Consider the following 14,568-nt stretch of genomic DNA (forward strand, 5'->3'; position numbering starts at 1 on the left):
CTTTTCTTACTCTGTCCACAGTTTCCCTCTTCCTCCCCCTGGAATGCAACTGTCAAATCATTTGTTTCCACTGTCAAGAGCAATGCAACTACACAATTTTTAAATTAAAAAATTTTTTTTTTAGCGTACCCAATTATTTTTTTTTTCCCCAATTAAGGGGCAATTTAGCGTGGTCAATCCACCTAACCTGCACATCTGTGGGTTCTGGGGGTGAAACCCATGCAGACACGGGGCGAATGTGCACCTCCATAATTAATACTTTAAGTCATGTCCTCTGCCTCTCCTGTGAGATCTGGTTTAGCTCAGTGGGCTAGACAGCTGGTTTGTGATGCAGAACAAGGGCAGCAGCGCGGGTTCAATTCCCGTACCAGCTGAGAATTCTGAATTTTCCCTCCGTGTACCCGAACAGGCGCCGGAATGTGGCGACTCGGGGCTTTTCACAGTAACTTCATTGCAGTGTTAATGCAAGCCTACTTGTGACAATAAAAAGATCATTAAAGAGGCTGAATCTTTACAATGCAGCAAGATCACACTTGCCATTCTATCTTCATTCCCGCCACCACACCGCGTTTAAAAAAAAGAGTTGAAGGAACAAAACGTATCGCAGGTATCATTTTTTTTTATCCGACTCTACTTTTTTCTGCCGATTGCAAAATCAATCACTTGTTAATGAGGGTGAAGTAGTATCTTTGGCAATAATTCTGTGCCACAGATCTCAAGTTGGGGGATGCCAGTATTGGCTGTTTTGCAACACCACCGCCCCCAGTACTGAGGAGTTGGCATTTTGAGCTGAGCCACTGATTCGTGAATTCTACAGGAAACTGGCTAGAATTCAATCCCCCAAAATGTTGGTCAAAATTTCAGCTGATAAAGAAAATTTGACATGGCTAAATCATTCGCGAGTTCTTTGAGTTCCGTGAGTTTCCGCATCGTGAAAACTGGACTCGTCCACAGTTCCAGCTCCAACTCATGGCACTGTGCAAGTGTGCCATCACGCAGAACTTGACATTAAGCTACATAAGGATATATCAGGACAAAGTTTGGTCAATGGGATAGATTTTAAGAAGCATCTTCAAGGAGAGAGGGAAGGACAGAGAGAGAGAGAAAAAAAAGGTTTGTGGGAGAGAGTTTTGGAGTTATGCCAAGATAGCAGAGGGTGCCGCCAATGATACAGCATCATTTAGGGGCTGGTTTAGCACACTGGGCTAAATCGCGGGCTTTTAAAGCAGACCAAGCAGGCCAGCAGCACGGTTCGATTCCCGTAACAGCCTCCCCGAACAGGCGCCGGAATGTGGCAACTAGGGGCTTTTCACAGTAACTTCATTGAAGCCTACTCGTGACAATAAGCGATTTTCATTTCATTTTAAAATCAGAAACATGCCAGAGGTATGAATTGATAAACACCGAAGAGGAGGGGATGGGTTTGAAAACAATCAGAATGGTTACAGCACAGATGGCCCGGTGGCACAGTGGTTAGCACTGCTGCATCACAGCACCGGGACCCAGGTTCAATTCCGGTTTTGGTTGACTGTGTGAAGTTTAGTGTGTGTGTGTGTGTGTGTGAAGTTTAGTGTGTGTGCGTGTGTAGGTGTGTGTAGGTGTGTGTGTAGGTGTGTGTGTGTGAAGTTTAGTGTGTGTGTGTGAAGTTTAGTGTGTGTGAGTGTGTGAAGTTTAGTGTGTGTGAAGGTGTGTGTGAGTGTGAAGTTTAGTGTGCGTGAAGGTGTGTGTGTGTGTGAAGTTTAGTGTATGTGAAGGTGTGTGTGTGTGTGAAGTTTAGTGTGTGTGAAGGTGTGTGTGTGTGAAGTTTAGTGTGTGAAGTTTAGTGTGTGTGTGAAGTTTAGTGTGTGTGTGAAGTTTAGTGTGTGTGTGAAGTTTAGTGTGTGTGTGAAGTTTAGTGTGTGTGAAGTTTAGTGGGTGTGAAGTTTAGTGTGTGAGAAGTTTAGTGTGCGTGAAGTTTAGTGTGCGTGAAGTTTAGTGTGCGTGAAGTTTAGTGTGCGTGAAGTTTAGTGTGTGTGAAGTTTAGTGTGCGTGAAGTTTAGTGTGTGAGAAGTTTAGTGTGTGAGAAGTTTAGTGTGTGTGAAGTTTAGTGTGTGAGAAGTTTAGTGTGTGTGAGAAGTTTAGTGTGGGTGAAGGTGTGTGTGTGTGAGAAGTTTAGTGTGTGTGAAGGTGTGAAGGTGTGAAGTTTAGTGTGTGTGAGGTTTAGTGTGTGTGAAGTTTAGTGTGTGTGAAGTTTAGTGTGTGAAGTTTAGTGTGTGAGAAGTTTAGTGTGTGTGAGAAGTTTAGTGTGTGAGAAGTTTAGTGTGTGAGAAGTTTAGTGTGTGTGAAGTTTAGTGTGTGACGTTTAGTGTGTGAAGGTGCGTGACGTTTAGTGTGTGAAGGTGCGTGACGTTTAGTGTGTGAAGGTGCGTGACGTTTAGTGTGTGAAGGTGCGTGACGTTTAGTGTGTGAAGGTGCGTGACGTTTAGTGTGTGAAGGTGCGTGACGTTTAGTGTGTGAAGGTGCGTGACGTTTAGTGGTGAAGGTGCGTGACGTTTAGTGTGTGAAGGTGCGTGACGTTTAGTGTGTGAAGGTGCGTGACGTTTAGTGTGTGAAGGTGCGTGACGTTTAGTGTGTGAAGGTGCGTGACGTTTAGTGTGTGAAGGTGCGTGACGTTTAGTGTGTGAAGGTGCGTGACGTAGTGTGAAGGTGCGTGACGTTTAGTGTGTGAAGGTGCGTGACGTTTAGTGTGTGAAGGTGCGTGACGTTTAGTGTGTGAAGGTGCGTGACGTTTATGTGTGCGCGCGTGACGTTTGTGTGTGCGCGTGACGTTTGTGTGTGTGTGCGTGACGTTTGTGTGTGTGCGCGTGACGTTTGTGTGTGTGCGTGACGTTTGTGTGTGAGGGTGCGTGACGTTTGTGTGTGAAGGGTGCGTGACGTTTAGTGTTGAAGGTGCGTGACGTTAGTGTGTGAAGGTGCGTGACGTTAGTGTGTGAAGGTGCGTGACGTTAGTGTGTGAAGGTGCGTGACGTTTAGTGTGTGTGAAGGTGCGTGACGTTTAGTGTGTGAAGGTGCGTGACGTAGTGTGTGAAGGTGCGTGACGTTAGAAGGTGTGGTGACGTTTAGTGTGTGAAGGTGCGTGACGTTAGTGTGTGAAGGTGCGTGACGTTAGTGTGTGAAGGTGCGTGACGTTTAGTGTGTGAAGGGGCGTGACGTTAGTGTGTGAAGGTGCGTGACGTTTAGTGTGTGAAGGTGCGTGACGTTTAGTGTGTGAAGGTGCGTGACGTTTAGTGTGTGAAGGTGCGTGACGTTTAGTGTGTTAAGGTGCGTGACGTTTAGTGTGTGAAGGTGCGTGACGTTTAGTGTGTGAAGGTGCGTGACGTTTAGTGTGTGAAGGTGCGTGACGTTTAGTGTGTGAAGGTGCGTGACGTGTGTGTGAAGTTTAGTGTGTGAAGGTGCGTGACGTTTAGTGTGTGAAGGTGCGTGACGTTAGTGTGTGAAGGTGCGTGACGTTTAGTGTGTGAAGGTGCGTGACGTTTAGTGTGTGAAGGTGCGTGACGTTTAGTGTGTGAAGGTGCGTGACGTTTAGTGTGTGAAGGTGCGTGACGTTTAGTGTGTGAAGGTGCGTGACGTTTAGTGTGTGAAGGTGCGTGACGTTTCGGTGTGTGGACAGGTGGCGTGACGTTTAGGGTGTGAAGTGTGCGTGACGTTTAGTGGTGTGAAGGGGCGGACGTTTAGTGTGTGAAGGTGCGTGACGTTTAGTGGGTGAAGGTCGGTGACGTTTAGTGTGTGAAGGTGCCGGGACGTTTTAGTGTGTGAAGGTGCGTGACGTTTAGTGTGTGATAGGTGCGTGACGTTTAGTGTGTGAAGGTGCGTGACGTTAGTGTGTGAAGGTGCGTGACGTTTAGGGTGTGAAGGTGCGTGACGTTTAGGGTGGTGAAGGTGCGTGACGTTTAGTGTGTGGAAGGTGCGTGACGTTAGTGTGTGAAGGTGTGTGACGTGTAGTGTTGTGCGTGAAGGATGTGTCGACGTGCGTGTGTGACGTGAAGGTGTGGTGTGACGTTTAGTGTGTGAAGGTGTGTGACGTTTAGTGTGTGAAGTGTTGGTGACGTTTTTTTAGCAGTGTGTGAAGGTGTGTGACGTTTAGTGTGTGACGTTTAGTGTGTGAAGGTGTGTGACGTTTAGTGTGTGAAGGTGTGTGACGTTTAGTGTGTGAAGGTGTGTGACGTTTAGTGTGTGAAGGTGTGTGACGTTTAGTGTGTGACGTGAAGGTGTGTGACGTTTAGTGTGTGACGTGAAGGTGTGTGACGTTTAGTGTGTGAAGGTGTGTGACGTTTAGTGTGTGAAGGTGTGTGACGTTTAGTGTGTGAAGGTGTGTGACGTTTAGTGTGTGAAGGTGTGTGACGTTTAGTGTGTGACGTTTAGTGTGTGAAGGTGTGTGACGTTTAGTGTGTGAAGGTGTGTGACGTTTAGTGTGTGAAGGTGTGTGACGTTTAGTGTGTGAAGGTGTGTGACGTTTAGTGTGTGAAGGTGTGTGACGTTTAGTGTGTGAAGGTGTGTGACGTTTAGTGTGTGAAGGTGTGTGACGTTTAGTGTGTGAAGGTGTGTGACGTTAGTGTGTGAAGGTGTGTGACGTTTAGTGTGTGAAGTTTAGTGTGTGAAGGTGCGTGACGTTTAGTGTGTGAAGGTGCGTGACGTTTAGTGTGTGAAGGTGCGTGACGTTTAGTGTGTGAAGGTGTGTGACGTTTAGTGTGTGAAGGTGTGTGACGTTTAGTGTGTGACGTTTAGTGTGTGAAGGTGTGTGACGTTTAGTGTGTGAAGGTGTGTGACGTTTAGTGTGTGAAGGTGTGTGACGTTTAGTGTGTGAAGGTGTGTGACGTTTAGTGTGTGACGTGAAGGTGTGTGACGTTTAGTGTGTGACGTGAAGGTGTGTGACGTTTAGTGTGTGACGTGAAGGTGTGTGACGTTTAGTGTGTGAAGGTGTGTGACGTTTAGTGTGTGAAGGTGTGTGACGTTTAGTGTGTGAAGGTGTGTGACGTTTAGTGTGTGAAGGTGTGTGACGTTTAGTGTGTGACGTTTAGTGTGTGAAGGTGTGTGACGTTTAGTGTGTGAAGGTGTGTGACGTTTAGTGTGTGAAGGTGTGTGACGTTTAGTGTGTGAAGGTGTGTGACGTTTAGTGTGTGAAGGTGTGTGACGTTTAGTGTGTGAAGGTGTGTGACGTTTAGTGTGTGAAGGTGTGTGACGTTTAGTGTGTGAAGGTGTGTGACGTTTAGTGTGTGAAGTTTAGTGTGTGAAGGTGCGTGACGTTTAGTGTGTGAAGGTGCGTGACGTTTAGTGTGTGAAGGTGCGTGACGTTTAGTGTGTGAAGGTGTGTGACGTTTAGTGTGTGAAGGTGTGTGACGTTTAGTGTGTGAAGGTGTGTGACGTTTAGTGTGTGACGTTTAGTGCGTGACGTTTAGTGCGTGACGTTTAGTGCGTGACGTTTAGTGCGTGACGTTTAGTGCGTGACGTTTAGTGCGTGACGTTTAGTGCGTGAAGGTGTGTGACATTTAGTGTGTGACGTTTAGTGCGTGACGTTTAGTGCGTGACGTTTAGTGCGTGACGTTTAGTGCGTGACGTTTAGTGCGTGACGTTTAGTGCGTGACGTTTAGTGTGTGACGTTTAGTGCATGACGTTTAGTGCGTGAAGGTGCGTGAAGTTTAGTGTGTGACGTTTAGTGCGTGACGTTTAGTGCGTGACGTTTAGTGCGTGACGTTTAGTGCGTGACGTTTAGTGCGTGACGTTTAGTGCGTGACGTTTAGTGCGTGACGTTTAGTGCGTGACGTTTAGTGCGTGACGTTTAGTGCGTGACGTTTAGTGCGTGACGTTTAGTGCGTGAAGTTTAGTGTGTGACGTTTAGTGCGTGACGTTTAGTGCGTGACGTTTAGTGCGTGACGTTTAGTGCGTGATGTTTAGTGTGTGCAGTTTAGTGAGTGAGTGAGTGAGTGTGTAAGGATGTGCAGGTTAGTTGGATTGGTCATGCAGAATTGCCCCTTGGGTGGTCAAACCTGTGCAGGTTAGGGTGCGGAGTGGGCCTAGGTAGAGTGCTGTTTCACAGGGTTGGTGCAGACTCGATGGGCCGAATGGTCTCCTTCCACACTATAGGAGTTCTATGGCTCCAAGGCCCGTTATACCCGAGTCAACTCTCTCCACGAACTCAGCCAGTGCCACTCGCTCCCTTTCCCCGTGGCCCTGCAATTTAATAATAATAATCATTAATCAATTACCTTTTGAAAGCTGCGACTGACTCTTTGAATGGGAATTCTAAAATTGCAACAGTGTCAAACTGGGAGCCAATGCTAGTCAGAGAGCAAAGGGGCGAGGGGACCTGGTGGAAGTTAGTCTCGGTGCAGCAGAGTTCTGAATGAGCTCAAGAGTTTTAAATATTTAAAAGAGTTTTAATGAAAACAAAGGCAGACACAGTACACACACCAGAACTTCCCAACAGTTGCATCCAAGTAAAATTTTTATTGTACCAAGAGGAAAAGATAAACTACACCATATAAATGTACAAAAGAGTAAGTAAACTACAAACCACGTACTTTTATTCAACAAACTTACATAGAAATACAGAAATCAGTGCTGTGACTCTAATACTGGTCTCTACATACACTATTCATGGTGACGACGCAGTGAAACGTGCATTTTTAAAATCAAAAATAAATTATTCAAGGACTAATGAAAATTGCACTTGGATATGAAGATCTAGCGCTATAAATTAACGATACAAATTACACTTGACGAACAGTGGTTCTATCTTATACACTAGCTGATAAATATACTTGCATACTGTTTAAGAACCTTTTTATTCAATATTTCACCACTCCTCTCGAGGGCAATATCACTGGAAAGGCCATCCAATGCCTCATCTAAAGATAGGAAGTGTCGTGGGCTTCACCCGCCAGAGTCTCTGAACCGGAAACTCTGGGTTCGAGCCCCACTCCAGGACCTAATGACCAACTGGTCAAGCAGGCTGAAGATCAAATCTGCAACCCCCAAATCTGCACCTGCGTCAAAGGTGGTGGTAAAGACAGGAGATACTCCTGCTCAGCAATGTGCTGGAAAGAATGTTGGAGCCGTTGCCATTACTACCCCATAGCTCTGGGCTAAAACATGCATTTACCCATCGCAATTTGGACTCGGAGCGAACTGTAACACCATCACCACCACCTCAAGTAAAGGGAAAGAGGGTTCCAGATTTCTGTGAGCCACAACGTAGAGAAGCGTCTGCTGATGTCACTCCCGAATGTTAGCTCTAATTTGACAGATTTGCCCCACGGTTTTGGATTTCCTCACTTGAGAAAGTAGGTTCACTTTTACCAACCCTTTTTGAAATCCTTTTATTATTTGAAACACCCAATTAGAGCGCTCCTTTATTTTCTACATGCAAAGGATTAGAAGCCATCTTCAAGTAATCTCGGCACAATTTAACCCCTTAAGTCCCCATTCGAGTCTGCATTACAGCCCCTCCACCGCCAATATATCCTTCCAGAATTGTGGAGCCCAAAACTGAACATTGCTACTCCAGATTAACTCCAACCACATCTCTGCCACAAGCTGAAGGAGGGCCATTTTAATTGGATGGGGCATTGAAGCTCAAAGTGTTGGTTGTGGCCAAGTGCACCGCAAAATGCGACGTTAGCCACGGTATCAACGGTATCCCTCACTTCATGGGAACAGTAAAATAAATGCAAAATACTGCAGATGCCAAACCTTGGGAGTGCTGGGATTACTCAGTGGAACCAGCAGCATCTGGGGAGATAGAAACAGAGTTAACTTCTGAAGGAGAGTCATCTTCCACTCAAAGCATCAACACCTGTTTCTCTCTCCACAGATGCTGCCATACCTGTCGAGTACCTCCAGCATTTTGTTGTTACTCCGGAACAGTGTAGGCCTGATAGGTTCCGAGTATAAAGTCACTCTCCGAGAAAGGAAATCGAAGTGCGACGTGTTTGGCTCTACCCGAGGTCACCGGCTGGCAGGAACGCCGGTTTTGCACTGGGCTCAACAGGCCCAAACCTGAAACAATGCAAGACCACCTTGCCGAGGAATTGTTGCCTCCTCACCTCATGTAATACCAGGAAATTGACACTCAAGTTACACAATACAAAATATGTTGATTATGAAGCTAAAATTGAGCATGAGCCTAACTGAAATACAAGTTATCTTTACGGATTTTTGTATATCTTTCACAGGAATGTCCACTTGACTTCATTAAACTCCCTGGTTAAAGACAAGTTGAAAAGGACACATGTCCTTTGGAGTTTCATACATCCTCGTTATCCAGTAGAGATCACAGTGAAGTACACGGATGTGAAAATCCACAAATACATTGAGAGCAGAATTACCACCAGTCTCTCCATCTTAAATCATAGCAGCTGCCAGGTGTCAATACAAAAAGTGTGACCACAGTGTTCGACAGGTCGCCCCAACCTCCGCAGAGCCACCGAGAAACTTCACTTAACTAGACTTATTCTTGTGGCGAGACAAACTTACACTACCACCTTAGACAAAACAATATATTTTCATTACATCAGGGTACAAAGAGATGCGCCAGTTAAGATTCTTTGTTTAAAAGTGTCAATACCACCAAGGGGAATAGGTTCAAGCCTCAATTCTAGAACGAACAAGGGGAGAAAATGAACAAAAGTACTTGTATTTCAATGGAGGGTCATTGAAACATTTCACAGTGGTTCGTGTGGTGCATTACTCTTTGGAGTTTGATGACATGACTGTCACGGGCTCGGCAAGTTAAATGTTTTCCTCGTGTCATAATGTTTCTAACCAATTTATGCCAATGCCCTATAAATAGTGATCATTTAAGCATTGGGGGTAGAGTGTTGGCCAAGCCACTGGTGGAATTGCCTGTCTTTCAATTGCTGCCATGAGGTATTTAACACCCTCCTGAGCAGGCAGGCCAGATCTCAGTTCAAGATGGGATTCCACCCCAAAGGACAGCAACGCCAACAGCACAGGGGGCTCTGGCATACAGACGAAACACACACCCATCCAAGTCAGTCAGAACTCAGTGAAGCTGAGGTGTGATTATTGGAGAGCAAAACACACTCCTGAAGCAGGGGGATTTTGCACTGCAGTGGTTGTGGTCAAGCACCAGCAGCTTGGAGAACAAATTTAGCAAAGTGTAGTTTTGAGGAGGCAATGAAGTTGGGTAGGTATGAGCACTACAGAAGGACAAGTGTGAACACGACCTCTCCACCACACAAAGAGTGAAAACATGCAACGAAATAACAGTAATCAGTAGCTGGACATTTTGTTTTGGGGGGGGGAGGGGGTCTACGAACCTATAAGAAGCAATTACAATTCAGCAGATTCCATCACCCTATGATTACGGACTAATCATGGCACCAAGGAGACAAGGTGTTAATTATAACAGAGACATCTTCCCTCTCAAAGAAAGAGAGGGAAAGATAAAGGACCAGTCATGGCATGCACTGGAGTTGCGTTACTCTGCACTACTCGGGTGAAGAACTTTAAAGCATGCACTGATCCACGCACACACACACATACACACACTCTCTCGATCTTAGTAAAGTTACAGAAAAGATTCGCAATAATAGACCCCAAAGAGAGGTGTCCACTTGGATAAGACCGTGTGGAATAGTAGCTGCACATTTAAATTAAGTGCAGGTTATACTCATCATGTTCTGTTCAAATGTTACTGGGTTAGGTCACACCCAGCTTGAAGCATTTTATAGCAGCGTGGGATTGGGGGGGGGGGTGGGGGCTGTGAAACATAAAGTGATGAGGGGTGCTTTCCTCTCCACAATTACAACTGAACTGCAGCTCACAAATGGAACAGGTATCTCTTCCACTTGCCCATCATCATGGGAGGCCTTCTGGCACACCAAGACAGCTGGGACAGATGGGAGAAGGCATGGGGACAGTTCAATCTAGGAACCCCTCAAGCAGCTCTCAGAATTCAATAAATGGAGAAACTTGGACTATGTACAGATGCCACCTATGACCCTGGAGAGGTACCGCCAACAATGTCTGAGACGGATTCTCCGCATCAGCTGGGAGGGCAGGAGCACGGACATCAGTGTCCTTGAAGGAGACAGGAGCACCAGCATGAGGCCATGATCATCTGAAACTAACTCTGCTGGGCCGGCCATGTGTTTAGGATGTCAGAGTCCTGACTGCCAAAGTAAATCTTCTTCGCCCAGCTCAAATAAGGGACCCCAACAGGCGGATAAAGGAAGCACTTCAGGAGACAACCTGAAGGCTTACCTCAAGAAATGCAACATAGACGCCAATGCTTGGGAGACCCTTGCTCACAAGAGGTCTACTTGGAGAGACCTTCTGATTGGAGGGACACAATTCTTTGAGGACATTGGAGGCCAAGAGAAGGCCCAGAAAAGGAGCCCGAGAAAGGAATACCAACGGTGTAGAGTCCAAGGACCAATCCCGCCTCCCGGAAAACCTGCCAAGTGTCTGGTTGAAGATGCGGCTTGAGGATCATGCTCATCAGCCACACCAGGACGCACAGATCCCATGACCAGTAACATTGAGTTTCTTAGATGGACAATCCTACTCTTTAGAGAGTGATCAAAGGTTTTGGGGGTGGGGGGGGGGAAGTTCAGGCAGAATGCATGTTGTAGGGTGTTTGGGATTGGGCTGAGCATTGAGGGACAGGAGCAGAAAGAAACAGACCCAAACAGAGAGAATACAAGGAATTAACAAACATGTAAATTCAATGTGAAACCAGTTGGAAAAAAGTTAGTTTCATAAGCATTATTGGTTGAAAGTTGCATGGTCACAGTTCTCCTTCCCCCACCCAACAACCTTTGCTCCTCTTTGCAAGCCACGTTGTACTTTTTCCTTCACATTTAAAGGAATGACAGGTGAAACCATCGCCGATCGGCCAGCTGTGCCTTGCCAGGATTTTCTAGGCACTTACTGCTGTTCAACACTTTGCACAGGCGAGTGAACAGTTGTCACAAATGTGGTACTTGGCCAGGCTCAAGTTTGTCTTCCACTTTGAAAGGCGCTCGTCTGCACCCGCCAACCGTTCAGGAGGACCTCAAATTGGGAAGTTATTCAAACCACTGCGAGAGGAAGAGGAACCTCCGGAAGAATCAGTCTAATTCGGGATTCGTGCCGATGTTATCGTCCTGCTCCGGACTCCTTCAACCCCGGGCAATTCACCAATAAACTGGAGTTAGATCCAGAATCCATATATCGCGTGATGCCTCAGTAGTTAGAATCGGAGATCTTAAAGTGTCTACTCTTTACAAAAGCATTGGGCGGAACTTGACTGGTGATCTGTGGTTCGCAGTGCAAAGCTGCATTTGGGTTGGAGATCCGGGGCAACAGTGTTGTCACCCCCACCTCCAACCTCCACTCCCTGCTCGCCCGTCAGCAATTACTCCATCAGTGTGACTCCAGCTTCCCACAGCCGTTCCTCAGGATCAGTAGCCAACAGAAACTATTGCTCTTGCTGGCGAAGCACGTCTTATTCTTTGAGATGAAATTATGGCAGTTATTCCAGGTGTCTCCTGTACCCGTGTTTGATTTTCCAGTAGTTTTAATCCAGGAGGAATTCACATTCTCTAATCATAATTAGAAGCCTTTTTCTTTTGTTGTGGGGTCTTTGCTTTACGTACCCACCAGGGTCGGGTTCCTACAACGACCATCCCATATGTTTAGTTGACAAGGAGGAAGCGTGGAGCTCTGATTTTGTACAAAAGGAGGTCATGAATGTTGCTGGGTTACTCCACATGAATGTCTGAAAGAGAGTCCAAATACACACAGGCCACCTTTGACAGTCAATTTTTGTTTCATAAACGGGTCAAAGGTAAGCCCTGGAGTCCTCACAACTCTGTTGTCAACAACCCCTTGGGCTTCACAGGCTTCTCTACATCCTTGGCAATAACGCTGCAGGGAGATAAATAATATCCATCACAATTTGTTAACAACTGACGTTAACATCTTTAACAGTGAGAAGTCACAAGGCACCGGATGCAGAGGAGAACAGCGAGGGGATTGGGGGAGGGGGGCAGGCGCATTAAAGGTGACACAAGAGCTTGGTTGGGGAGGTCTGCCGAGAGGGAGTTTTTTTTCATCGTGGGGGAAAGAGACGAAGCAAGGCTCTGGTGCGGCCGCACCTGGAGTACTGCGTGCAGTTCTGGTCACCACATTATAGGAAGGATGTGGAAGCTTTGGAAAAGGCTTCAGAGGAGATTTACTAGGATGTTGCCTGGTATGGAGAGAAGGTCTTACGAGGAAAGGCTCAGGGACTTGAGGTTGTTTTCGTTAGAGAGGAGAAGGCTGAGAGGTGACTTAATAGAGACATATAAGATAGTCAGAGGGTTAGATAGGGTGGACAGTGAGAGTCTTTTTCCTCGGATGGTGATGACCAACACGAGGGGACATAGCTTTAAATTGAGGGGTGATAGATATAGGACAGATGTCAGAGGCAGTTTCTTTACTCAGAGAGTAGTCAGGGTGTGGAACGCCCTGCCTGCAACAGTAGTAGACTCGCCAACTTTAAGGGCATTTAAGTGGTCACTGGATAGACATATGGATGAAAATGGAATAGTGTAGGTCAGATAGGCTTCAGATGGTTTCACAGGTCGGCACAACATCGAGGGCCGAAGGGCCCGTACTGCGCTGTAGTGTTCTATGTTCTGGAGACACTTGGGGAGGTGAAGAAAGTCCAGAGCTTGGGCGAATATTCGGCCATAAATGTTGGACTGGGATTGGGCAGTGGGCACCCAAAGCTGAATAGGCACAGGTCTGAAATGCAGAACTGGCAGTAAATCTGGAAGCAGTGTGTGAGGCAAGATCAGGAAAGGATTGGAGGGTGAAACCTTTGAAATTATGGTTGGAGAGCAATCCAAATGCGACATTCCATAAATTAGAACCACTTAATTCTAATGTTTTAGTTCCCATTTTCAACTGAACAGAGGCTTGGGTTCAAATCATGCTCATTTATACCTCAGCAACCGACGCTATTAACAAGACTTTACCTGGTTGAAAAATTCGACTCCAAGGAATGCTGAGCCGGAGTGGGAGATGGAAGTGGAAAGAGTGCAGGTTCGACAGGCGATTTGGATACCTTTACAGTGGAAGAGACATCTCGACCAAAGATTCCATTTGGAACCACCCTGCCCTAAGTCAACATCAAAAAAATTTAATAAAAACACAAAGATCAGAAATAAGCTAAATAGACATTTGGTCGGCTGGAAGTATTGCTTAAAAAAAAAAGCAGGAATGCTGAAGATTTTTTGAAGTAGCAACAGGAGTGGTAATCTGCACCAACAAGCCAAGATGACGTACTGCCTACCACACAAATGAGTAATGTGGAATATGAATTTCAGAGCCGGTGTGATGTCAGGTATGTGGACCGTACACCCCAATGCCTGGTGGGTCATATCAAACCGCGTGTCCCTTCGCCTGTTCACAATAGGAAAAATAGGGACCGTACTGAACCAGCCCATGTTTGTGAAACTTAGAACAGTGCCCAACATTATATGTGAATCAGTAATTGGACAGCACTTACTGAAAAATCCCAGGTGTGCTAGGAATTACACTAACAACCAATTTATCATTATCAGTCAGGCCCACAATGTGACTCAATTTTGCTTGCTGGAAGTCACATAAATTCATACACAGGCTCTGTCCTCTGCAGGCAAAAAGAACGTGTCCAGGCATTGCACTTTTCCAATTTAACAAAAACTTGGGGGGGGCAACCTGCCCTCGGTGCATTCTCCATGGTGATGCCTCAACCACAGACCATTTGCCAACTAATCAGAACCCTTGCAGTCTAGAGCACTGCCATGTCAGTGCCTTTACCAATCAGAATTCTCTTGCCAGCCAATTAACACTCCCTTCTCATGCAGTACAAATTGTTGTCCCCTTTGAAAATTGGTATTCTTGTGTCTTTCCTGTTGAATGCAAGACTAAAAGCTTCAACAGCTTGTGTTTTTTTTTGTAATACTCAAACAGCTAAATATTTCTTCATGAATCTCACTAGACTTTTTTTTTGCTTCAGCAGATAGGTTAATTGATGACAGCTGGGATAATCCAGGATTAGAGGAACAGCAATGATCAATCCTAGACTGGCTTTCGGCTCTTTGATGGTAATGCTGCAGTGAAATTGACACCGATGGCTGCCAACTTGAAAATTAACCAACCATCTGAGTGGCTCGGTCGAAATAGGTGGTTTACAATAAGCTGGTTGGGCAGCACGTGGACGCAGTGGTTAGCACTGCTGCCCCACGGCACAGAGGACATGGGTTCGATCCCGGCCTCGGGTCACTGTCCGTGTGGAGTTTGAACATTCTGTCCATGTCTGTGTGGGTCTCACCCTCATAACCCAAAAATATGTGCAGGGTAGGTGAATTGGCCATGCCAAATTCCCCCGTAATTGGGGGAAAGAAAAGAATTGGATACTCTAAAATTATTTTTAAAAATACAATAAGCTGGTTGAGGAGCAGTATACAGAAGGGCATTAAATCGGAATTACAAATAATTATATTGCGCTGAAAAGTACAAATTACTGATGATGGCTTGACATGCGACTCTGGAATG

General features: G+C 46.0%; 1 protein-coding gene across 1 annotated transcript in view; it reads right to left on the bottom strand.

Annotated features, from left to right (window-relative positions):
• Window positions 1-11,728: 11,728 nt before the first annotated feature.
• Window positions 11,729-14,568, bottom strand: part of epb41l5 (erythrocyte membrane protein band 4.1 like 5) — a 104,033-nt gene continuing 101,193 nt past the window's right edge. The window contains exons 22-23 of the mRNA XM_038790307.1: window positions 13,005-13,147; window positions 11,729-11,910 (exon numbers count right to left, since the gene is read on the bottom strand). Coding sequence (XP_038646235.1) covers window positions 11,847-11,910; window positions 13,005-13,147 — 207 coding nt within the window. The 3' untranslated portion in view covers window positions 11,729-11,846. The remainder of the gene's footprint in view (window positions 11,911-13,004; window positions 13,148-14,568) is intronic.

The sequence above is a fragment of the Scyliorhinus canicula genome, chromosome 2 (assembly GCF_902713615.1).
Source record: "Scyliorhinus canicula chromosome 2, sScyCan1.1, whole genome shotgun sequence".
NCBI classification, from domain to species: Eukaryota; Metazoa; Chordata; class Chondrichthyes; order Carcharhiniformes; family Scyliorhinidae; genus Scyliorhinus; species Scyliorhinus canicula.